Source organism: Notamacropus eugenii, chromosome 4 (genome assembly GCF_028372415.1).
Source record: "Notamacropus eugenii isolate mMacEug1 chromosome 4, mMacEug1.pri_v2, whole genome shotgun sequence".
Taxonomy (NCBI): domain Eukaryota; kingdom Metazoa; phylum Chordata; class Mammalia; order Diprotodontia; family Macropodidae; genus Notamacropus; species Notamacropus eugenii.
Genome location: NC_092875.1, coordinates 477,371,841 through 477,397,804, shown reverse-complemented (window position 1 = coordinate 477,397,804; position 25,964 = coordinate 477,371,841). Strand labels below are relative to the sequence as shown.

The window sequence follows — 25,964 nt, the reverse complement described above, 5'->3', positions numbered from 1 at the left end:
AGTGGTCCCATGTATTTAAGCTGGTACTATATATGGTAGTTGGTCTAGTCCAATGGAAATATGCAATGTGAATTCCAATAATGCCACCCCTTCAGGGGATTCATTATTCACACTAATCAGGACCCAGTTGATATCATTGATATTAAACACAGACAGGCTAGTTAGTTTCACTACCTGATGCCAGTGAAACAATTGAATAAATTCAATTAAATTGTTAAAGGCATTTAAAAATTCTTACATTTTTCCATTTACCTACACAAATATTATGAGGGGCTTTATGTCTAGCACTTTTCATAATCGACCTTGCCCAAAAGGAAATGAGGTGAGCCTGATATGACTGATTCTTAATGAATTTAGTCTGGCTCATATTAATAATGAATTTACTTGGTAAGTCAATCTTTGGCAGGGCATTGTACTCATCTCTAGACTCAGTCCCTGCCCTCACAGATACTTACAGAAGTAACTAATCCAAAATAGAATGAGCTTAAGATCATCAGAAAGGCACAAAGTGCTACAGAGTAGTTACTATGTGAGGCTGAGGAAGGAAGGATGATTCTAGCCAATGGAGACCAAGGAAGTCTTCCTGGAGGAGGTGACTAAGTGGGAATTGAACAGATGCAGAGGTATGTAGACCAACCATATGGGCAAAGTCATGGAGGTGGGAATGCAGGGGACATGTCATTGGGTCCTCATTGCTGGTTTTCGTTTAAACCTTGCATGAAGTATCAATCCCAGCCACATTTCTAGCAAGTAGCCCCAAATGAATGAATGAGTGAAAAACCATTTATTAGTTGCTTCATATTTACAGAGCACTGTGCTAAGTCCTAGGGATGCAAAGAGAAAAAAAGCAACTTCTCTCAGACAGCTTATACTCTGATAAGGGGACATAACAAATAAGGAAGGTTTCAGTTGCAATTCAGATAGAAAGATCTCATAGTCCTTAGAGCCCAGCAGCAAAACAGATAGTGATGCCACTGGGTGAATTTCCAGGAATGGAATACGGGGTGGGTGGGATGCCACTGCTATTTTGGAATTAGGCTTTCTAATTTGTCAATATTCTTAGCATCTTCCACACATCTAGAACTAGAATTTTGTGATGACATTGGATTATTAAAACTGCATTTTGGACACTTTGCTTCTGATAATGAAGTCCAAAATCACATAGTTTTTTTAAAACTTATATCATATTGTTAATTCATATTGAGTTTGCATTCCACTAGTATCTGGTCATATCTTCTATTGTACACTTCTGCCATTGATTTTGTTTTGAACCCAAGTATAGGCTGTTATATTTATCCATTTATCCATATAAAATTAATTGTCTTGTATTTGATCTGATCCCACATTCTGTAGAAATCTTCTTGGATCCTGATTCTACTCTCCAGTGTTATCTGTTCCTACACTTCCATTGGTGCTGCTGTGTGTCATTTATAAATTTAATAAATTGGTTATATATTGTCTTCTAGCTAATGATAAAAATGTTGAACACAATAGGGACAAAGGATGGATTCTCATGGCATTCCATCAATTGGCATTTTTGTTTTGTTTTGGTCTGGAAGACAACCAGTTCAGAATGCGTAAAGCTACTTAGTTATATTTATATTATAGTTATGTTATATACATAATTATACTTAAGGTCTTAGCCTAAAAGGCCAAGGTCTCCCAGTGCATCCTGGGCCGTCTCCAGTCATACTGATGAATATCTGGTCACTGGATCCAGATGGCTCAGGAGGAGAAAGTGAGTTTGGTGACCTGCACAGCCCTTCCTCACTCATAACAAAGTCCAGTGCAAGTCATGTCATCATCTCTCTGATGTCATGGTCCTCTTCGACAACGAAGAATGAGCACAGAAACACAATAATTATACTTAATTTAAGAGATAATTAAGTGCATCTTAATTACATACTTCTGTTTACATTTTCTGTTTGCCTATGCAAATATCATGAGGGACTTTATGCATAACGTTTTCATTACTGAACCTGCCCAAAAAGAAATGAGGCTAGTTTGATATGATTGCTTTTTAATGGGTCTGGTATGGCTCATATTTATAATGGATTTACTTGCTGAGTGCTCACAAATAATCCTTTTAATATAATCTCTTTTAGATTTTTAATGGAAATTGGGAAGCTTACCGTCTTAATAGTAGTTTTGGAGAATTCATCTTTTTTCTCTTATTTTTCTAAAAAAAAAAATTAGTATATTTTGTACTTTTCCTCAGTCATTTTGTACCTGAGAAGCAGATTCTCTGTCTATTCTACCAGATTTTATAACCTACAAAAGCTGGTAAATAGTTTGTTCACCACAGAAAAAAGCTTTGTCACTTTGTGGCCAGCTTTCTGATCGTGAGTTTTTCTGTACTTTGCTAGGTAAGACAGTGGACTCCTTCTGGCAACAGAAGTAGTTTGGAAACCTTTCTGTTTCATAGAATTTCCTGGAACTTTATCTGCACAGGCATAGATCTCAAGTCCCCAGTACATCAGAGTAAGGCTTCTATGAAGATACACATAGTTTTATATACTTAAGTTAATCAGTAATCATTTATTAAGTACTTACTAGGTGCCAGGCACTGTTCTGGGTGCTGAGTTGCAAAGATAGGCTTGAACTCTAACGAAGAAGACAGTATGCACATAATTCATTAGATCCAAAATAAATACAGAATGGATGAAGGTAGCAGGAAAGTAAAGACAGCTAGGTAGTACAATGCTAGGCCTAGAATGAGGAAGGTCTACCTTTGTGAGTTCAAATTTGACCTCAGACACTTTCTAGCTGTGTAACCCTGGGCAACTCATTTAGATCTGTTTGCCTTAGTTTCCTTATCTGTAAAATGAACTGAAGAAGGAAATGGGAAACCACCCTATTATTTTTGTCAAGAAAACCCCAAATGGGCTTAGGAAGAATCAGATGTGGCTGAAACAACTGAGCAGCAACAAAATTTGGATTGTCAAATTCACAGAGGAGATGAAGGGGACCAAATTATGAAGAGCTTTGAATGCCAAAAAAGGGAATCTTATGTTTGATCCTGGAGGTGATACAAGGAGTCACCAGAGCTTATTGATCAGGTAGATGACATGATCAGATCTACACTTCAGGAAAATCACCTTGGCAGTTTAGTGGAGAATGGATTGGAGTGATGGGATACTTGAGGCAGGGAGATGGTTAAAGGTGGTTGCAGTGATTTAAGTGAGAATAGATGAGGACCTGCATTGAGGTTGTCGCTATGTGAAGGGACAGAAGGGGGCATACACGAGAGATGTCTTGAAGATTAGGCTACAGAGTGGGTTTGCAGGATGAGTGAGAGTGAGGGGCCAAAGATAATCTTAAGGTTTTGAGACTGAGCAGAGCAATAATAGGAAAATTGGAAAGAGGGGAAGGTTCTGGGGAAACATTGAGTTCTTATCAATTGTTTGAATTAAATATTCATGCTTATTAATTAGGTAAATAAACTTTGCGGGGGCAGGAGCCTAATTTCTTATACTTTTTTTTTAAAGTGTACCTTGGCATTTGCTGGGTAAATAGTAAAGGATAGTTTCATCCAACTAGAAACAATAAACATACTATATACAAGGCATGGTTTTGGGATGGGGGTGCAGAACATAGTAATCAAACATGTAAGAAACATAACAAACCATAATCTCTTTCCTCAAGGAACTTAGGACCCAATAGAGGAGATTACACAGAAGTGTAGTAGCAGTTAAAAATAACTGTCAAAGAGAAGTCTGTATAAAATGCTACACAAGAGTCAGGGAGGATTGTGAGACTTTCAACAAGAGGGGAGAAGGAAGTACATGAAGGTGAGGCTGGAAAGGAATTTTAGTCTTAGATAGGAAAGCCTTTAATTGTCAGACATAGGAATTAGGGACTTTACTGGACATGCAGCAGGGAGCCAGTGGAAATTTTTGAGCAAAGGAATGATGTCATCAGAGCTGTGTGTTAGGAAGATTCCTCAGCCAATTGTATGAAGGATTGATTGGAGAGAGGATAGACTAGAGGCAGAGAGAGCAGGTAGGAGGCTATTTCAGTAGTCCAGGTAAGAGGTGATGGACCTGACCTTGGGTTGTGGTAAGGAGGGGATCACTTGTCAGATGCTGCAGAAGTAGACTTGATTGGACTTGGTGACTGATGGAATGTGGTGAATGAGGGAGAGGATGTAATCCTATATAGAGGTTTCAAGTCTGGTTCTCTGGGAGGAGGATGGTGGTGTTATCAACAGGGAAGTACAGCAATGCTTAGCTTTCTTTTAAGCATAGGAACATGTGCATTAACACATGCTCTAGATGAAAAAGTTATTCAGTATTCAGTTGTTCAACCCAGACTATTGATGTCATGATTTATGCCAATTTATGTATGTGCCTTTGGGCACCTTGGATAGCTACATGTCTCCTAGGAGTTCAAGGAAGGGGAACTAGAATAAACAAGTTGAATGTCCTTTTATTCCCTTTGAATGAGTGTCATGCCTTGTGTTGGTCTCAGTCATCTTAATTTTAGATTGTAACTTCCCTGCCTAGAGACTCCTGTATTAATATATTTGATATGATTCCTTGTATTGTACATGCAATGTTTGATGGAAATTCAGGATGCTTTGCACTCATTTAATTACAGGATGCATTTATTGAGCTTATTTTATGTTCAAAGCAAAGTGTCAGAATGGAATACTGAAAGGAAAGTAACAGCCTGCAAGGAGCTTCCAGTTAAATGTATTGAAGGGTATTATGTGTACATAAATAAGTAGGACATGAGGAAGGATGAATTAAGTGCAAAAGAAAGATTGAAACTGTTTTTAGAGATTTAAGGAGGGGAAGGTTGCTTTTAGTTGCGAGCAGAGCAGGGCTACGGGAGAGTTTTATGAAGGAGATGATATGAGAGTCTGGAACTTGGAGGAAGAAAAGAATCTCTTCTCTTGTGGTGGCAATGTGAAGGGAGGATATTCTGCACATGGCCTAGGGAGGCTGGGATAAGAGTGAAGAATGACTAATGGTCCAGCTCAGCTGCAACATAGAGGGCAGGCACATGAGAGTCAAATCTGGGGAGGCTTCAAGTCCCAGTCTGAGGAGTTTTTATTATAATTCAAAGGCTTTAGTTTACAAAGGTGTGTTGTTGTTCAGGCATTTCAGTCATGTCTGACTCTTGGTGCCTCCATGTGGGATTTTCTTGGCAAAGTCACTGGAGTGGCTTGCCATTTCCTTCTCCAGCTTGTTTTACAGATGAGGAAACTGAGACAAACAAGGTTAAGTGACTTGACCATGGTTGAGGAAACTGAGGGAAATAGAGTTTAAATGACATGCCTATGGTTTACACAGCTAGTAAGTGTCTGAGAGCAGATGTGAATTCCGATTTGATTCCTGGTCCAGGGTTACTGTGTTATTTTGCTGCTTTTTGCGGACATTCCGGAGTCATTCTCTACTCAGGCTTGTGTCCTGGTGTCTCTGTCACCATGAGAGCTCTTTAGAGAGGGATTCGGGTTTTTTTGTTGCTGTTTTTTCTTTGCTCATTCTTCTATCCTTATTTCTTTTTTTTTTTTTTTTGAGTTTACAAAGTACCTTTCTCACAACAAATCTATGAGAGAGGGAATACAATTTTTATTACATACAATTACAGATGGGGAAATTGAGGCACAGAGAGATTAAGTGAGTGATCACAAAGCAAAGGAGGAAAATTCTAGAACTGGGATTCAGATCTTTTGACTCCAGGATCATGGCTGTTTCCACAAGGAGAATTATTTCTACCAGCCTGCCTAGTTTTGGGGAAAGGAAGGAATGTTTTTCCTAACACTAATAATTAAGCTTTTTGTTGTTGGTTTTCTTCTGCCTGTAAGTCTGTGTAAGCATTATAGTCTGGTTGTTCTTTAGATAGCTAACTCAGAGCAGATGGGATTGTTTAGAAAGCCCCACCTCCAGCCAGGGCACCATGCACCATAGGCAGCAGGCCTAAGAGCTCAAGCTCCACCCAGGGTTGGAGAGAGAAAAGAAGACATTTATCTAGCAGAATGACTGCCTTTATAGAAAGATTGTGGGATCTTGGATGTGGGGTTTCTTGACCCTGGACTTTCTTAGAAAGAGGCTCTGCACAGTTAGGGAGGGAATATTCCTCTTGGGTCATATGATTACTTTCTCTGGGTATTGAGTGCTATGTGATTTAAGGATCTCTGGAATATTCCAGGCTGTGTACCTGCAAGCTTTCAATGGACCCAGTCTGACCTGGGGCAAAGATTGATTGCTGCCTTCTTCTAAGTTTGGAAGTTCTTGATTCTGATTTGTCTGAGCAACACAATGGTGAACTTGCTCCTTGTTAGAAAGAAGTACAGTAGGCTATGACTGGCCCCAGCTATCATCATCTCGGTAAGGGAATCTCTAAGTCCAGAATGAGGAAACTGTAAACTCCCTTTTGGTCTGAGCTCCTTACCCTATTTTGCTACAGTTTTCGGACTTGGTTGGGGGCTAGATCTGAGACCCTATTCTGTTCCTAGAGTCAGAGCCGTGCAGTTATTGCCTCTGGCTTGCAAATGTTCCTTGTCCAGGTCTAGCACCCCTATGTCTAAGTCTCTTCGTAGCACACTAGATTTGTGACCCAGCGTAGGGGTACAAAAACAGAGCGGCCAGTTGTCACTGGCATTCATGCCCTCTGTGCTGGATCCGTAACCCTTCTTGCCTTAGTGTCACAAGATAGGCCCTCCTTCAAGTCTCACACCGAATGAGAGGAGGATGCCGAAGTGGAAATGAACTATGGAAAATAAGAACCTGAAACTCCTAAGAGATGATCCATCTGCATTGAGATGGTAGGACAGGAGAGGACAAACACATAACCTTGGGAACATGATAGAGTACTGCTTAATTAGTGTTAGTTCTGTTAAACTGAATTGAACAGGGACAGCTGGGTGGTGCAGTGGATAGAGCATTGACCCTGGAGTCAGGAGGACCTGAGTTCAAATTTGGCCTCAGACGTTGACTAGTTGTATGACCCTGGGCAAGTCATTTAATCCTGATTGCGTAAAAAAATAATAAATTGAATTGAGCATACTTTAAGAAGATGAGTTAGGAAAAGAGATGAAAACAGATGCAGTTCTAGAGTTTACTCGGGAGAGTCATATAAATATTTGTTACTTACGAGTGTGATGATGTTTCTGGGGAGATTATCTAGGATGGGGTGTGGTTAGCTTTGTCAGATGATACAAAGTAAACTGTTGGATTAAGTATTCGATGCATCCCAAAACACTTCTCAAGCCATTCCTTTTAGCCACAGTGCCTGATATCGTATGAGGCCACACAGTACAAAGGCAAACAAAACAAAACTGTAGTTTCTGCCTTCAAGAGGCTTACAGCAAGTCCGGAAACATGTATTCAGTGCTAATTATGGTGCCAGGCCCGTGCTCGGGTGACAGAAATTTTGAAAAACAGGCTCTGCTCTCAAGGATCTCACAGCTAAAGAGGAGAAGGGAGGAAAAGAGAGGAGAAGAAAGGAGAGGAGAGGAGTTGAGCTGCCCAACTGGAATGGTCCAGTCAGGTCCCCAGTGGGGCAGCTTGGGCTATACACAGGTGATCATTTGATCTTCATTCTCAAATAGGGCCATGACCTCAGAAAGGTGCTGTCACAACTTGCAGGTGAATCAGATTTAAGTGAGGGAGGGCTGTGCAAAGTCACCAGAGTCTGGTTCCAGTGGCAAAATATAGATCAGGACACCAGGAGATGGCTCTGGATGCAGTGGGAGACTTTGGCCTTTTTAAGCTAAGGTCTTTCCCAGATCTCAGTTTGATGAAGGCAATCCATAGGATTTTAACTGAAACTTGAAGGAAGTCAGGAGGCAGAGAAAAGGAGGAAGAGGAGTTCTCCAGGGAGGGGGAGTAGCAGGTGAAAATGCATGGAATAGTCCTCAGGGTTGAGGAAACTTTCATGTGTGGCCCTCAAGGTCATCAAGTGTGGCCCTTTAAATCCAAACTTCACAGAGCATATCCCCGCTTAATAAAAGTATTTGTTCTATAAAACATGGACTCAGTCAAAAGGTTGCACCCAAGGACCAGTGGCTCGAGGCTACAGATTCACCACCCCTGGAATAGGAAAAGGGAAGGGGGTCTTGTTCTAGGAACAGCAAAGAGGCCAGTGTCAATAGATTGAGTATATGGAAGGCAGAGGAGCATAAAGGCAGGAAGGGGCCATTTTATGAAGGGCTTTTAAAACCAAACAGAAGGTTTTATATATATATATATATATATATATATATATACACACACACACATATATGTATGTATGTATGTATATGTGTGTATATACATATATATGTATATGCATGTATATATGTATATGTGCATATATGTGAATATACATGCAAATATATGCATGTATATATACATACACCTGTATGTGTGTGTGTGTATATATATATATATATATACATTTATATATATATATATGTAAAATATCTGAAGGTATTGGAGAACCACTAGTGTTTATTGAGTAGGGAGGTGTCATGGTAAGACTTGTGGTTTAGGAAGATCCTTTTGGCATCTACCTAGAGGACAGACTGATTGACTAGAATAAGCAGAAGAGACTTGAAATGACGAGAACTCCCAGAAGGTGATTGTAATAGTCCCAGCCTAAGGTCACAGGGTCTACAGCAGCATGATGGGAGGACAGCATGGGCACAAGTACAAATAGATTCAATACAGAGTAATTTTGGGGTAGGAGGTGCTAGCACTAGCAGGGAAGAGAAGTGATTAGGAGCTTTTGAGCATGATAGAAGTGTGAGACCCTTGGAGGTCTAGGTAAAAGGGGATTGTTTTTTAGGCCTTTGCAAAAGCAGGGAGACAGGAGATGGATTGTCATGTATAAGGGACAGAAAGGATTTCAACCATTTTGACTGAAGCAGAGAACCTGAAGAGGAGTATCACTTAAGAAGCCTGGGTAAGGAGGCTGGGGTGAATCATTGGTAACCTGTAAGAGAACAGTTTCAGTAGTGTGGTAGGGACCACTGATCAAAGATGTAAAAATGGGAGGTTTCATTCTCATAGGGAAACCAAGGGTCCAAGAAATATGATTTGCTCCAGTTTACATGGGAATTCAGGGTTTGAGTCTAAATTTGGCTCTCTTGACTTCAGATTAAAATTTCTTTTCTATTTGGTGACAGCATTTCCTAACTTAACGGCAGCATGACATAGGAAATGAAAGACCAACCTCAGAATTGGGAGACCTTGTGTAAAAGATCTGCCTCTGATGTATACCATATGTTTCTTAGAACCTTAGGAAGTTCACGGGGGTGCTTTATCTGGTTACCTGCAAGGGATCTAAGGATAGATTTTAGGGTGTTTGAGCTTTCATGATGAAAAAATTATTCTTTATTTTCATTTATTTTTAACAATTTTACCATTTCCTTCAATAATTAATATGGGCAACAATATTGGGTCTCTGTAGGCTTCATATTATACTAAAAAAAAAGTTCAAAAACATTACTCTAAAATTATTGGTGGAGGGATTTTCTTCACTGGTTGCTCTCTCAGCACCAAAAAATCCCAACTCCATAAAAACAATCACTGATTTTGACAAATAGAAGAGAAAACTTTTAGGCCATTAGGAAGCAGGGGGACAGAACCAGTGATGGTATCCTTAGCTACCATTCAAACTGTGCTTTCTTTGTTTGCATCCAACAGGGAGGTACTTACTTCCAAATACCATCGCAGAGCAGTCATGGCAGGCAGCTGCAGAGACCTCCAACCTCATCCGGATGCGAAGCCAGGCTCTTGGTCAGTCAGCTCCTTCCCTCACTGCTAGCATGGTGAGTGAAAAGCAGGTTTCATTCAAGCCTGAAAAAAAGGACATGGATCCTATGCAACAAGATGGTTGAATTTCAGGGTCAGAGTGAGTGTGGGGGAGAGAAATACATAACCATGACATGCGTGATTACAGGTTTTCATATCCTGTCTGTCCTTTGGTTTGTGTATCATGTTTAACCTGGGCAGGAGGAATTAAATTATTAAATGAGTTATAAACTAAATAATTGATAACTTCAATGATTAATAACTGCCTGCTAGAAATGAGCAATATGTCCAGGAATATGAGGGTGTGGAAACGTGCACTTTAAATTACCTGATATTTCTTCCCTTGTTAAATGTCCTTTAGCATATTTCCCATGACTTCCTCTTCCCAGTTAACTCACCAGGCAACGACAAAAATCTGCCAATAAAATGGAGCAGGAAGAAAAGGTCTCATTGAAAAACAATCTGTGTATCAAGCCACATTTCCCATTTAGAGTTATCTCATGGGCCCCTCTTTCTGGTTGCAGGTTTTACACTCTTGTGTAAAAAAGAGGCTATAAAAATGGCATTTGCGCTTAGCATTTAGAGCTGTTATCTAATAGGCCCTTCTTCTATTAGGTTCCCAGTTTTACACTCTTGTGCAACAAAAAAAGCTATAAAATGGTTTTTGTATTTAATTTCTATTAAATGTGGTGAATGGGGATTTGTGTGGCCATGGCAACATCTGCCACAGGAAGATGGGCCTCCAACTCTGTCATGAACAATGTATAAGACATACATAAATCTACACAGGGCCTTATCTAGAGTCTTTTGCATTTGGAGTCATACTTTGTTAAATGAGGAAAACCAGTCACATTCATATAGATCTTTAAGGTCTGGGGGCACTGTTCTCACAGTAACACCGTGAAATAGATGGTGTCTCTATTTTACAGGTGAGGAAACTGAGGGTCTGAGAGGCTGAGTTACTTGCCTATGGTTACTAAATGTCTGAAATGACTCAAATCCAGAATTCCTGACTAAATGCTCCCCCACACTGCCTCATAACTTAAATAGGCCTTTGTCTGATCTTGGCTTTTGCATGAGTTAGCCACGGGGATTTGAACCATTCACTTAACTTCATAGTGCCCCAGTTTTTCTGTAAAACAAGGATGGTGTCCTCAGTTTCCTCATCTGTAAAATGAGGGAATTAGAATCTATTTTCTCTGTTTCGTTTCAGCTCTAAATCTATGATTCTATGAGTCATTCTTAATGTTTTAGGTCCCTTTTAGCTCTAACGACTATGGATTGATTTCTTAAGAGATTTATGTTTTTGACTGTACCCAAATAAGTTTTTGTTGGTTGAACAGCTCTTCTCAGGATCTTTTGTGCGTGCAGAACAAGGCTGCCATTTGTAAATCTGATCTATCCATTTTTTATGGATATAAAGTTTACACCTAATTGTGTTTTCAGTCCCAGGTAGCAAGAAGTCAAATTCATCTTTTTTTCTCTTCTGAGAAAATGTATTAAAGCTTAAGGTAGAGTTGTGCCTGTACCATTTGAGAATTTTAAGTCTTTTCAGCTAGCAACTTTTTAAGTAAAAAATGATTTCTTGAAAACTGCAGTATTGCTCCTGCATCCTTTCATAGTAACAATAATTGGTTTTACTTGGCAGTGATAGCACTTACGATGCTGGTTAAAGCAAGAAAGTCACAGGAAGGATGATGGTATCTGAGGTAAAGTATCCAGACGTAGGAAGCATTTATTCTCTGCTGAAGTTTCTGTTTGATGTTGAGCAAACAGGACCAGAGGGATCTTGAGAAACATTGGTGGCAAACAAATGAGGAGTCACAGAAAATTGTGATAGTCCACATTCTATTTCCTGCTCAGAATTTCTCATTAGTTTGCTGACTGCCAATATTTAAATTGGAGATGTTTGCATAAAGGAAAGACATCAAAAATACTGAAGTGACTTAATATCTAATGGTATGTAAGTACCTACTATGTGAAAGGAACTATGCTATGGATAAAGAAAAGAACCCCAAACTGTGAAAGTCTCTGTTCTCAAAGAGCTTCATTTTACTGTGGGTGGTAGTATATATTGTGTATGATGTTGTTTAGACCATGATTTTGTTCCTAATTTTCCCTTACCATCGTAGATGTCAGGCTGACATCTTTGGATTTTAAACCTGCTATAAAAATGTATTTTTTTCTTTTTCTTTTTATTTCTTGGGTTTAAAGCACATTGCAAACTTTAAAGTGTTATTTTGTTTTTTATTTCTGATGTTTAAGGTGCATGCAGTCTTTAAAGTGCTATATAGGTTGTGATTATTATTATTTTTATTTCAGTTTCACTTAACTTTTTAGTCAGTACTTTTTATTACTTGTTGATCAAGTTTATTAACTATCCAATTCTTGCCTCCTTTTCCCTTATCCCCCACACCTCTATTGATGTTTATATTGTAATCCTGGGAAAATACTGATAAGCTGTTTTGTTTCAGTGGTGCATAATAACAGCAGGAAAGGATGGTCCCTTCTGGTCCCCCTCTTGTCTTCATTCCTTATTCAGTTCTTGTCTCAGGTCAGGTATCTCTGTCCCACACAGCACAAAACAAGACTAAAAGTCTTGTGATACATTGCTATGTGCCAACTTTTAGTACAAACAGTCTTTAGAGTACATAGTGGGGAAAGGTCATGTATTTGATTCTTCTCTCTTTATGGAGAATAGAAAAGGGGATACAAAGTAAAGGGGAAAAGTATAGAAAAGTATTTTTAAATAGTATAGAAATGATTACGGGCCCTTTTCAGTAAAGAACCAGAGCTCTGATTTCCTGGAGAATGGTGTGGAAGGGTTGACATTGCCCACCATGGGCAATTTTGTATATTGCCCTCTCTCTCTTTTTTTTTTTTTAATGGGGAAACTGACCAAATCCTCTCATTGTGAAACTGATACTTCTGCTCTGTGCTCTAATGTATAACCTATTGAGTTTCTTCGCCACAGCCTTGTGTGATCTTGTTACTTTGTTGTGAATCCCGAGATGTGCTTTGAAACTCCACGAAGTTTTGATCAGCCTTTGAAATTCTGAAATGAAACACATCCTGTTTATCTTGGCTAAGACTATAGAAAAGTGAAAGCAGCTGTGTAGTTGTCTTTGCTGCCATTGTAGAAGGGTTGTAAACATCCTGTGCAAGAAAACTTGGTTTTTTAAATTATAAAACCAAACTGATCTTTGGTATCTTGTGGCTACCTGGAAACATAATGAAATTCAGGGAGATGTGTGTTTTCAAGTATGAGAAGACAGGATACAGGTACAGGAGGACTTCCTAAGCTGTATACTTTCTCATACAATATGGCAGACTGTTGCCAGTACGCAGGAAATTCATTCATGTCTGTGACCTTTACTTGAGTGGATGTCAATGAGATATAAATGAGGTTATTTATGTTTTGGCAGGTACAGCCTTTAGTAAAAGTGTTGTCTGTGGTTCCTTTAATGTCACAGACAGATTAAGCATTGCAAACTGCTCTCTTGGTTAGGAGATGAATTCTTAGCCCAAAGTAGCTCATTTTCCTTGGCTCGACTAAATATGGTTGTGCTGCTTGAACCAGACACGTTGGGCACTTCAGATAATTGGCTTGGTGCCGCTTCTCCCTGAGAAGCCAGATAGTGGGCAGAATACATGCTTAGTGAGTGTCTGCCTGCTGGGGTACCAGCCGAGAGTGCCGATGAGGTGTCAGATGAATGCTCCATGTACATTAATCTGGAGAAGGGAAAAAGTCTTCTCCCATTTGCTTCTTCCATCTTTCTGTCCCTCCCTACACATGGGTAGTTTATCAAAAAAGCTGCTGTCATCAAAAACAGATGGATTTATACAGATGCTTCTCTTTGGCAAGCAGACAGAAATTCAGGAGGCAGAAACATGGTAACTTATCAGTCTGTAGGAAAATATGAGGGCAGTAAACCTTGCTGACTAGAATTTGATAATGGTGCATGTAGCAGTCATAAGAAATGACAACCTGTGTGATACTTAGCAGTAATGGATGAATGTCAGCACACCAAAAGGAATTTCAAGAACTCATTCTGTCCGGTTAATTTTTCTTTGTATTATTTCCTTCATCCTTCATTTATTTCACTTTCCATTCTTGTACCCTTTATATATACTATTCCATTTCCCTTATGTCCTTTTTTTTAAGGCATAGGCTCTGATTGTCTAATTTCTGTTGAACCTGTGGTTCTATTTTATATGTTCAAGTTAGTCAGGCCTCTTGGTCAATCCATAAATATTTAACTAGGCACCTGCTATGTTTCAGGCACTGTGCTAAGCACTGGAAATACAAGAACAGGTAAAAGATAGTCTTTGTCCTATGAAACATGCATGCAGAAACAGACATATCAAATATAAATTACAAATGGGAAGGGAAGGAAAACAAACATTTGTTAAATGCCTGCTATGTGCCAGGCATTCTGTTAAGAGCTTTGCAAACATTATTTCATTTAATTCTCATAACACATCTGAGAAGTAGGTTCTATTATAATCTTCGTTTCATGGTCGAGGAAATTGAGGCAGACAGCATGATTTATAAGTGTAGGGAGCCAAATTTGAATTCAGGTCTTTCTGACTTCAGGCCTCATGCTCCATGTAGTGTGCCACCTTCTTTATCTTGAAGAAGTCAAGCTTCAAATTGGGCTGGGTTTGAATTCAGTTTAACTTGGTTCAATTCAATAGGCATTTATTAAGTGCCCACTATGGGGTAGGTGATAGTTAGCACTTATATAGAACTTTATAGCTTGCAAAGTAGTCTACAAATATTATCTCTTGATCTTCATAGCAGTCCTGGGAAGTAGATGTGCAATTATTATCCCCATTTTTCATATGGGGAAACAGAGGCAGACAGGTTAAGTGATTTGCCTAGCATCAAACAACTATTAAGTGATAGAAGCAGGATTCAATTGGGGTCTTCCTGACCGCAAATCCAGTGTTCTCTCTGCTTCACTGTCAAGGTATACTAGGTAAGGACACAAAACTCTTCTCCTTCCTTTCCCTCAAAAAGGAAAGAAATGGACAAAGAAACAGATCATCCTCTCAGGGGGCTTATATTCTATTGACTGTGAGGGACTGGGCTATATGAAGCAACAGGAAACCAGTTAAGTAAATACCAAATGCATAGCAAGTCAATGGAAATTGATTTTTGAGAGGAGCACTAACCATTGTGGGGAATTAGGAAGAGACTCTTGATGACCATAAAGTGCATCTATCATTTGATCATCAAGTAGAGTTGGGAGGAAGGATGTTTGCTAGAAATCAGCACCCTAGGTTTGGGGGAATGATGTTACGGAGTCCATGGTGGGAGAGTGGGAGGAAAGTTAAGGAGAAAGTCTGGACAAAAAAGGAAATTATATATACATGTATATGTTTTATATATGTACATATATATAACATATATGTATATATAACATGCATATACATGTGTACACATAAATGTAAATCTATTATTTGTAATACAATATAGCATAATAATATAATTGTTTGAAGTGGCTCAGTATTTTTTTACTAGTGTAGAATGAAGGTGAACTACCTGTTAATTTCTTGCTTCCCCACATTTCTTAATCTGTTTATGGTATGATGATGTTGGAAAAAATTTCTCCTAAATAGATTTTTCTCCTGCCCTCCTTTTTATTTTGTTCCAAGTATGAATGTCACTTTCAATCTTGACACATACTAGGTTTTATAAAAAACTTAAGCCTTTTTCTTATATTTGTGTTCCCAATGATTAGCACAGTGTCTGGTATATTGTAAACATTTCACAAATACTTTATTTAATCTTAGTAGCGTAATAATGAAAATAGCTAGCATATGTATGTGTGTGTATGTATAGTATGTGTACTTATACACATACATGTTCACATACATAATACCCCAAATCTATACATATACAGCTATATGTACATACATCTCTCTATATATATATATACATATGTATGTGTGTGTACATATGCATATCTGTCTCTCTATTTCATTAGGGTTTATAAAGCATTTGATAGATAATATCCCATTTGATACTCACAGCAATCTTGGGAACCAAACAGCTCTTGTTATTCATATTATCCTTATTTTACATATGATATAACAGGGTCAGGCAGAGGTTAAGTGATTTGTCCAAGGTCACCCATATAGGAAGTATCTGAGATAAGGTTTGAAGTCAGATCTTCCTGAGTCCAGGTCCAAGACCCCATCCACAACACCACCAAGGTGGTAGGAGTTTTGTAATTTTCTTTATTCAATTCCTTTAAAAATATTATTCATTTCTTCTAATGGAAATGACTGTACTTTCTTTAGCATTAGGGATCATGAAACCAAAACTCTTACAGTAGTAATAGTGCATTTAAAGAGCCTAGATGAATATTTATGTTTGTGAGTATGTGTGCATGTGTGTGTGTGTGTATGTGTGTATGTAACAATATCTTATGTTAGGAATAGATAACGCACTGGAAAGTGTACTTTTCTTACATAATACTTTAAAAACATGACATTTTGACAGCATTTTCATATATGTTACTTAACATTATACTAGTAAATCATTATCTCGCAGAAGAAAAATCTGGCATGAGACCTAATTAATGCACGCTGAGATTTTTATCTTTTAAATCTTAGTGCAGGAACACTTTTAGTGCATTTCAATAAATTGCTTTCGGATGACTTGTTCATATAATTTTAGATATTCATCACTAGAGACTGACTCAGCACTGTTTTCCTTCCTTTTTTAAAAATAATTTAACCCACAACCATTTTTGATTGAACCCCTTCACTGGGATCCATCAGGAGTTGCATGCGTGCTTCAGCACTGGTCTTCTGAATTCATTGCCCATCACTGATGCCTTGCAGTCTAAGCTGCTTTCCTTGATTTTATTGTGACCATCTTGTCAGTTGTTCTCCAGACTCAGTTTATTTTGATCTTCATCAGTCCATGCACGTCATCTCAGATTTCTTTAGATCTATTGTATTCATTAATTATCATGGGAAACTAGCATTCCCTCCCATTTATATAACACAGTTTGGTCAGCCATTTCCAGATTTTGTTCCCAGATTCTCATTTTGTTTCTAATTTTCGCTATGATGTAAAGTGCTACTATAAGTATTTGTGTATGTGCAGGTCTCTATATTCTGTCTTTGATATCTCTGATATAGACTAATTTTTTTTTAACAATGATTTCCATAATAGATTTTGAGTGTTAACTTTATCAGCAGAATTTTGGTAAATATTTTCAGTACTTTTCCATTTCTTCTCCCTCCCTCCCTTCCATCTCTCTCTCTCTCTCTCTCTCTCTCTCTCTCTCTCTCTCTCTCTCTCTCTCTCTCTCTCTCACACACACACACACACACACACACACACACACACACACACACACACACATGCACACACACCTTTTTTTTAAAGTATTTTTATTTCTTTGGAGGATTACAATGAGAGACAGTCTACTATAGTCTGAGGTGTATGTGATATCCTCCTTTGGATTCCATTGGAGAGATGAAAGTAAAAAGAATGCTTTCTATGTAAATGAGCTTCATTTGGGAACATATTTTCAAGTGAGTGTAAAGTCACTGTCTACAGATAAAAGTCAGTCATGTGGTCTAAATTTTAATTTTTTTTTTGCGCAGTTTTGACAGGTAAGGTTGTCAAAGGTATGTCAAAGTAGGTAGATCATCAAGCAGGGAGCTAATAGACATCTGGTAGGTCTTCAGAGCCCAAAGGGAGCCTAGAAATCTTTGAGTTCAATCTCACTGTAGAAACTGAGGCCCATAAAAGTGACATGATTTGCTCAGTTTTGTTGTCTAGTCGTTTTTAGTTGTGTCCAATTCTCCATGACCAGATTTGGAGTTTTCTTGACAGAGATTCTTGAGTGGTTTGCCATTTTTTTCTCTAGCTCATTTTACAGATGAGGAAACTGAGGCAAACAGGGTTAAGTGACTTGCCCAGAGTCAGACAGCTAGTAAGTGTCTGAGGCTGGACTTCCTGACTCCAGGTCCAGCACTTTATCCACAGTGCCACCAAGCTGCTCAGTTACATAACTAGACAATGGAGAGCTGTGAATCAGATCCAGGTCATCTAACTCCAAAGCAAGTGCTCTGTTTCCTACTCCATATTAATCCTATTTTTGCTGATTTCATGAGTGAAATGGGATAATTAAAAAAAACACCTTTTTCATGCCTTTCTTTCCTGAGCTAAAATTTTCATTAATCTACTTTTCAGAAGAGATTCATGGAAATAAATAATAGACTTACTTGAAAACCATGAAATATAGGAAAAATCTTTGAAATACACCTAGGGGCACAAAGTTTTAAGTTGAAATTCTAGATCCCTAAATGAAACTGGATGACAGGATCCTTTTCCAGACCACTGCTCATAAGATTCATCCTTGCTGCATTCCTTGGAATAAGCCCTCTGATGTGGTCACCAAAGGACTGGGGGCATCTTTCAAAGTTCATTGTATCTGTTCAGATCCTTCTTACCTCCTGACCCATTAAGGAGAAAAAAGAATTGCTGATGCTGGGATAAGTATTGATCCCATGATAAACTGTCAGATACAAAGCACATGTATAAGAATTGAAAAATATTGATGAAATATATCAAGGAACAGCTATAAAATGGGCAGTACTATATATTTTTATATTGGTTCATTTTACTCAAATAAAGCATAGTCTTGAAAATTTTTAGAGCTTCCTGTGCCCTAATTTTACAAACTTGTAAAATCACTAGAGCAAAACTGGAAAGAACAACTATTAAACATTCATGCTGATGATTGTGTAGTAATTTACCAGCATTCATTATTAGATGGATATTCTTATCCTTCATATTCATAGAAGTTGCCACTTAATGATATTGCCATTACTTTGGTCAATGTGCCTAGAAATAAGTTCTTGTTCAGCACAGAGAATTAGTGATGAGGTTCATAAAAAGCTATTGGGATCATAGATTGAAAGCTAGAAGGGAACTCAGAGGGCCAGCTAGACCAACCACTTCACTTTACAAATAAAAAAAGTGGGGCGGGGGAGAGCCAAGATGGCAGAGTAGAAAAACATACATACTCTAGCTCTTCCCCCACAGCCCATAAAATACCTATAAAGAAAGATTCTCAACAAATTCTAAAGTAGTAGAAGCCACAGAAAGATGGAGTGGAGGAGATTCTCAGCCCAAGATGACCTGGAAGGATGACAAGAAAGGTCTGTCACACTGGACATGGAGCAGAGCCCAGCCCAGCCTTGGTGAAGCAACTCTGGGAGGAGCAAGACCAAAGCAGGCTTCAGGGACAAAATCCTCAGAAGCAGAAGTGGTTCACAGATCTCTCAACCCATAAGTGCCAAAGGTCAGTGAGAGAGCTTTTTCAACCAGAGTGAGAAGGGAGCAGGGTCCACCCCTGGCCCTGGTCAGAGGCAGCAGTGGAGACTGGGCAGCAGTGGCCAGGCTAGGCATTGTTCCATTGTTGGAACAGTTAGCATAAAGCCCCTGGGGGAATTGAGCAGCTGATATGAATCTCACCCCTGAGCACAGTCCTGGGGTGAGGAGGAGCACTAGGACCCTCCTCTTGACAAAGGATTCAGAAGTCAAGTAATTGGCTGGGAAAATGTCCAAAAAAGGGGGGGAAAAGTAAGACCATAGCATGTTACTTTCTTGGTGAATAGGTATTTCCTTCCATCCTTTGGGATGAGGAAAAACAATGCATACTTTCAGAGGAAGTCAAGGCTTCTGCATCCAGTACCTCCAAAATGAATATGCCTCAGGCCTCAGGCCATGGAAGAGCTTGAAAAGCAAATCAACATCTTGCTAAAGGGGACCCAAAAAATGCTGAAGAAAATAACACCTTTAAAAATTGGCTAATTCAATTGGAAAAAGAGGTCCAGAAAGCCAATGAGGAGAAGAAGGCTTTAAAAAAAAAAGAATTAGCCAAATGGAAAAGGAGGTTCAAAAGTTCACTGAAGAAAACAGTTCTTCAAAAATGAGAGTGGAGCTGAGGGAAGCTAATGACTATATGATAAACCAAGAGATTACAAAACAAAACCAAAAGAATGAAAAATAGAAGATACTGTGAAATATCTCATTGGAAAAATAACTGACCTGGAAAATACATCCAGGAGAGACAATTTAAAAATCATGGGACTACCTGAAAGTCATGATCTAAAAAAGAGCCTAGACAGTATCTTTCATGAAATTATCAAGGAAAACTGCCCTGATATTATAGAACCACAAGGCAAAGTAAATATTGAAAGAATCCACCAACCACCTCCTGAAAGAGACCCAAAAAGAGAAACTTCTAGGTCAAATTTCAGAGTTCCCAGGTCAAGGAGAAAATATTGCAAGCAGCCATAAAGACACAATTTGAGTATTGTGAAAATGCAATCAGAATAACATAGGATCTGGCAGCTTCTACATTAAGGGACTGAAGGTTATTCTAGAAGTCAAAGGAAGTGGGATTAAAACCAAGAATCACCTACCCAGCAAAACTGAGTATAATACTTCAGGGGAAAAAAATGGTCATTCAATGATATAGAGGACTTTCAAGCATTCTTGATGGAAAGACCAGAACTGAATAGAAAATTTGACTTTCAAACACAAGAATCAAGAGAAGCATGAAAAGGTAAACAGGAAAGAGAAATCATAAAGGACTTTCTAAAGCTGAACTGTTCACATTCTTACATTGAAATATAATATTTGTAACTCCTGAGACTTTTCTCAGTATTTGGGTAGGTGGAGGGATTATACACACACACACACACACACACACACACACACACATACACACACATACACACACATATAGACAGAGAGTACAGGTTGAGTTTAATCAGAAGGGATGATATGTATAAAAAATAAAACGAAGGAATAAGAGAGGAATATATTGGGAGGAGAAAGGGAGAAGTGGAGTGGGGCCAATTATCACTCATAAAAGAGATAAGAAAAATCCTTTTCAATGGAGGAGAAAAGGGAGGAGGTGAGAGGGAAAAAGTTAAGCTTACTCTCTTCACATATGGCTTAAGGAGGGAATAACATGCTCGCTAAATTTGGTATGAAAATCTATCTTACAGTACAGGAAAGTAGGGGAGGAGGGGACAAGTGGGATGAGGGAAATGATAGAAGGGAGGGCAAATGGGAGAAGGGAATAATTAGAAGTAAACACTTTTGGAACGGACGAGGTCAGATGAGAGAATAGAATAAATGGGGGGAAGGATAGGATGGAGGGAAATGTAATTGGTCTTACACAACATGACTATTATGGAAATCTTTTTCATAACTACACATATATAGCCTATATTGAATTGCTTGCCTTCTCAGTGGGGATGGGTGGGGAAGGAGGAAGGGATGAATGTTGAGAATTGTTTTTGCAAATAAGTGAGAAATAAGAAATACTGGTAATGGGGTATAGAAATCTATCTTGCCCTACAAGAAAATAGAGGAGATGGGGATAAGGAAATGGTGGGGTATGATAGAAGGGAAGGCACATTGAGGAAAGGGATAATCAGAATGCAAGATGTTATAGGGTGGGGGGAGAGGAGAGATGGGAAGAAAAATTGGAACTCAAAATTTTGTGGAAATGAATGTCAAAATCTAAAAATAAATAAAACTATATAAAAAAGAAACTGAGGCACAGGGAGGTTAAGTGATTTACCTGAGGGTGCACAGGTACTAATAATCAGAGATAAGATTTGAAGCCGGACACCAGCTCTAGTTAGAGCCAGGCCTCTTTCCAGTGTATCACCCCATGCCTAATCTCCAGCTGCATACAAGGCCGTCTGCAGTCATCCCAGGCTGTATCTGATCACTCAACCCAGATGTCTCTGAAGGAGAAAATGAAGCTAGTGACCTTGCAGAGTCCTAACTCACTTAAATCCAATTACTTGCAAGTCCTGGCATCACTTTCCTCTTACAGAATGAAGAATAAGCAACAACCCTAACAACTATGTTGTAGGCTGGAGTCATTGGGAGCCTTCATGGAAACGTTGGGACTGGTCATGGCCTTGAATGATGCCCAGGATATCAAGAGGCAGAAGCACAGTGACAATAATGGAACCATAAATTGAAAACTTCTAGAAGGGACCTCAGAAGGCTTCTTACCCTTTTTTACTTTTAAATGAAATGAGGCCCCATTGGTAGTTATGGATTCTTTATGAGAATTGTGCTTTTAAGTACATAAAATTAAATACGTAGGGTTATAAAGGAAGGCAAGTCTAGTAAAATACAGTTCTTAAAATATTTTTAAAAATAAGTCCATGGATCCCAGGTTCAGACCCTCTACTTTTAGATCAAATCCTTCCTCATTTTTTAGGCAGGGGAACGGAAGCCTCGAGAGTTTGCCCAAAGTTACACCCTGATAGAATCACATCAGTAGCATGGCTGGGACTGAAACCCAGGTCTCCTTGACTCCCAGGTCCACTGTTCTTTCTTCTCTAGATGGTGCAATAGATAAAGCACTGGGACTGCAGTCAGGAAAACCTGAGTTCAAATCTGGCCTCTCAGACACCTTAGTAGCTGTGTGACCTTGAGGAAGTCACATAACCCCTGCTGGCTGCCTCCATTTCCACATCTGTAAAATGGGGATAATAATACCATCTACTTCCCAGGGTTTTTGTAAGCTTCATATGAAGTAATGTTTATAAACTGTTTAGCACAGTGCCTGGCACATAGGCATTATAGCATTATGTAAATACTAGATTATTATTAGCTATCCTGTCCAATGAGAGGATCGGTAGGCTTGGGACCATAGGAAGAGCTATCAGGAAATGGGGCTGGATGAAATGACACATTGGACATCTCCTTATTGATGTTCTCTTTAGAATAGGGAAAAGGGAACTCTGATAGGTCCAGGAATGTTGAGTACCAAGGAGATGAGGTCTCCTCACTTCCATCTAGTCTTAGAAGAGCAACATTCTCTATTAGTAAGAACAATTTAATGTCCTCAGATGGATGAGGAGACAGAAACCATCCAATTGAGGGTTTCTGGTCACTGAGAACACTTTGATTGATAATGGAAATTGGGAAACCTGGAGAAAATCACCTGAGCACTTCAAGCACCTGGGTCCTGAGGATATTCTCAGCTTTTTTGAGCCAAAATGATCATGTGGTTATTTTCATAGAGAGAATGATTGGATGTTAATAGTTCCCTACTGGATCCTGATATTTTTTTCCATATGGCTTAGCTCCAGTGAATCCCCAGAAAAATGAGTGATGGGGCTAGGTGGAAATATTCAGCTTGGGTATTTTGTGACATCATAATCTTCCTTGCTACTGTTAAGGAAAAAGCTGTGGTGGTTTAATATGAAAGTGCCCCAGCCTTAGTTTTCTTGGGTGTAGGTCCCACAGTGAAGAAAGGATGTGATGGAGGACATTTCCAAGACTCTGGAAATTATTTTACTTATTATCACGTATCAGGAGCTATCCTTGGTTATAATGTGGGTGTAAAATTACAAAGAAGTGAAATCTGTGTTTAAGAAAATATTTTAATCTAATTGTTGATTCTGGACTCTATCCATGACAGATCCTGTCCCTACCCCACAGGGCCTTTTCAGTGATGGTCTTGATTTCCTTAGTCTCTAAACCTGTGGCACAACTCTTGTTTATTTTTAAATGATTCTTGTCTTTTTGGACTGACCTCAATAGTCCACTTATATGCAGTATTTCCCATTCCCTTTGACTTTCACTGTCTGCATCTTTCAGATGCTAGGCTGAGATGTCTTTTCACCAACACTTACTGGTTAATGTGGTAAATGAGGAAATGCAGTAGAGTGTTTTAAACAAGCTACTTCTGAAGTTAAACTCAACTAGTTGCTTGGTGATGATTATGGATTTATCACAAGTGCTACTGAATGAATGAGAAAAAAATTAAGGCCAACCATAGTAAACAGGATGAAGCTCGTCTCTGTCAAAGTCTCTTTTATAAAGGGCAGTTAGTTTGTATCCAGCCTACTGCGTAATCCTAACCACAGAACTACATTTCTGCAAGATTATACCTGCGTTTTTTTCTTCTTTCTTTGCTATTCTTAGGAGAGGGATGGGGACTGGACCTACAAATTGGCACCTTCTCTGCATCAAACAATGGACAGCTAGGTCTAGGAGCAGTGGATAGAATGCTGGGCCTGGAGTCTAGAAAACTCATCTTCGTGTGTTCAAATCTGGCCTCAGCCACTTCCTAGCTGTGTGACCCTGGGCAAGTCCCTTCATCCTACTTGCCTCAGTTTTCTCATCTGTAAAATGAGCTGGAGAAGGAAATGGCAAACCGTTCCAGTAGCTCTGCTAAGAAAACCCAATATGGGGGCCATGGAGCGTCAGACATGACTGAAAAAGTGACTGAACAATTATATCAAGTAACCTTAGAGCTGGGGTTCTTCACCTGAATTTTATGGGATCCCAAGGAGTCTGTGGATACATTTCAAGGGGCCTATGGATTTGGATGGGGGGAAAATTACATCTTTATTTTTTAGTAAACTTTGATTTCTTTTGTGAGTTTTAGGTATTTTATGCTAAAAAAAATTTAAGACATTATGTTGAGAAGGGGACCATAGATCTTATCAGATTACTAAAGGGGTTAATGACAAATGCCAAAAAAAAAAAAATGGTATGAATTCCTATCTTTAATGTTTTAGATAAGCAACAGTTCTCAAGTTTTTTGGTTTCAGGATCCCTTTATATCCTTGAAAATTATCAAATACTTCTTCTGTCCCCCTCTAAAAACTTTTGTTTATGTAGGTTTTATTTAAGGATATGTAACATATTAAAAATAAAAACCTATCAGTATTATTATAAAAGTAGTTTTTACCTTACTGACCCCTGGAAAAGGTCTTGAAGACTCCAAAGGGACCCAGGTCTGCATTTTGAGAACTGCTGCTTTAGAGCAATGAGAGGTTACATTTTACCCAGGATCACATCCATTACGTGTCAAGGATAGGACTTACACCCAAATCTTCCTGGCTTCAGAGCCTTCTTGGTATTCACATCACCATGCTGTCTCTGTCTCTCTCTCCTCTGCTTCTCTCTCTCTCCCCCTACCTCTATATCTGTATATATCTATCTATGTATATCTCTATCTCTACATCTACATCCCTTTGGGTTATATGCTTACTAGGAATATAACATACGTTTTAAAAAATGAAATGTGCATGACAGAAGCTCATATTTTCGTTTACAAACTTTTTTCTTTTTTAAATATACATTAATATGTTTGTTGATTAGAGGCAGCATGGTATAGTGGAGAGGCTCTTGGTCTGAAGCCAGAGGATCTCATTTCAAGTTCTGGTTTTATATCTTACTACCTGTGTGACTTTCAGCAAGTCACTGAAACTTCCCGGCATCCGTTTCCTCTTCTGTAGAAGGGTCTGGGCCAGATGACTTCTGAGCTCCTTAACATCTCGAATTCTAGGAAATTATTGAGTTCGCAATTTATTGTTTTTTATTTAGTTTTTACAAAATTCATTATTTCTCTATATTTATACATTCCTTTTTTAAAATTGGTTTTTTTAAAAAAAAAATTCTCTCCCTCTGTCCTTTCCCCCACCCATCAAGAAGGCCAGAAATGTGATATTAATTATACATGTGAAATCATGTAAAACATTTTCACATTAGCCATGTTGCAAAAAAAGGCAAGAGAACTTTAAAGGAAGTTATAGATGGGAGAAGCACATGTAGATTTATGAAAATTTTGAAATATTCAAATATAAATGCTGAGTAAGATACAATGAAACAGTTGCCGAAATTCCTAAGTCTGACTTGTGATTTATCTGGGTAGCCAATTTTAGAGTACTTGTATGTGACTGTACACACACACGTATGTATATATACATATATGCACACAGGTGTATATGTGTGTGTAAATGTGCATGCCTGCATGCATGTATTTATATAAGTATATATAGGCATACGTATATTAGTAAGTATCTATGTAGTATTTGCTTGAAATGTTGGCCACGACAGGCTGTCAGTTGAGTCCAAATTCAGCTAAAGGATTAGCTGGCACAAAATCTGATTTAGTGACCAGTGGCTATTCACACTTCCAGCCGGGGCCTTTCAATCAGTCCTCATAGATAAGCAAGAAAATCTTGTCTGCCTGAATCTCTTGCATCTTTTTCCTCAGAATCGTGACTATTTCTTTGGCCCTTTCAGCTTTTAACCCTTTGTTATTTCGAGTCTTGGTCACCCTTTGGATGTCATTAATTCCCACATGTTTCTTCCCTCAGTGTATTGTCCATAGCATACCATCAAAAGGA

General features: G+C 38.7%; 1 protein-coding gene across 5 annotated transcripts in view; it reads left to right on the top strand.

The window, feature by feature from the left end:
- MAST4 (microtubule associated serine/threonine kinase family member 4) overlaps positions 1-25,964 on the top strand; it is an 816,735-nt gene that overhangs the window by 287,655 nt on the left and 503,116 nt on the right. For all 5 annotated transcript variants that reach the window (XM_072606465.1, XM_072606462.1, XM_072606463.1 and 2 more), the window contains exon 3: positions 9,636-9,760. In XM_072606465.1, the coding sequence (XP_072462566.1) occupies positions 9,636-9,760 (125 nt within the window). The remainder of the gene's footprint in view (positions 1-9,635; positions 9,761-25,964) is intronic.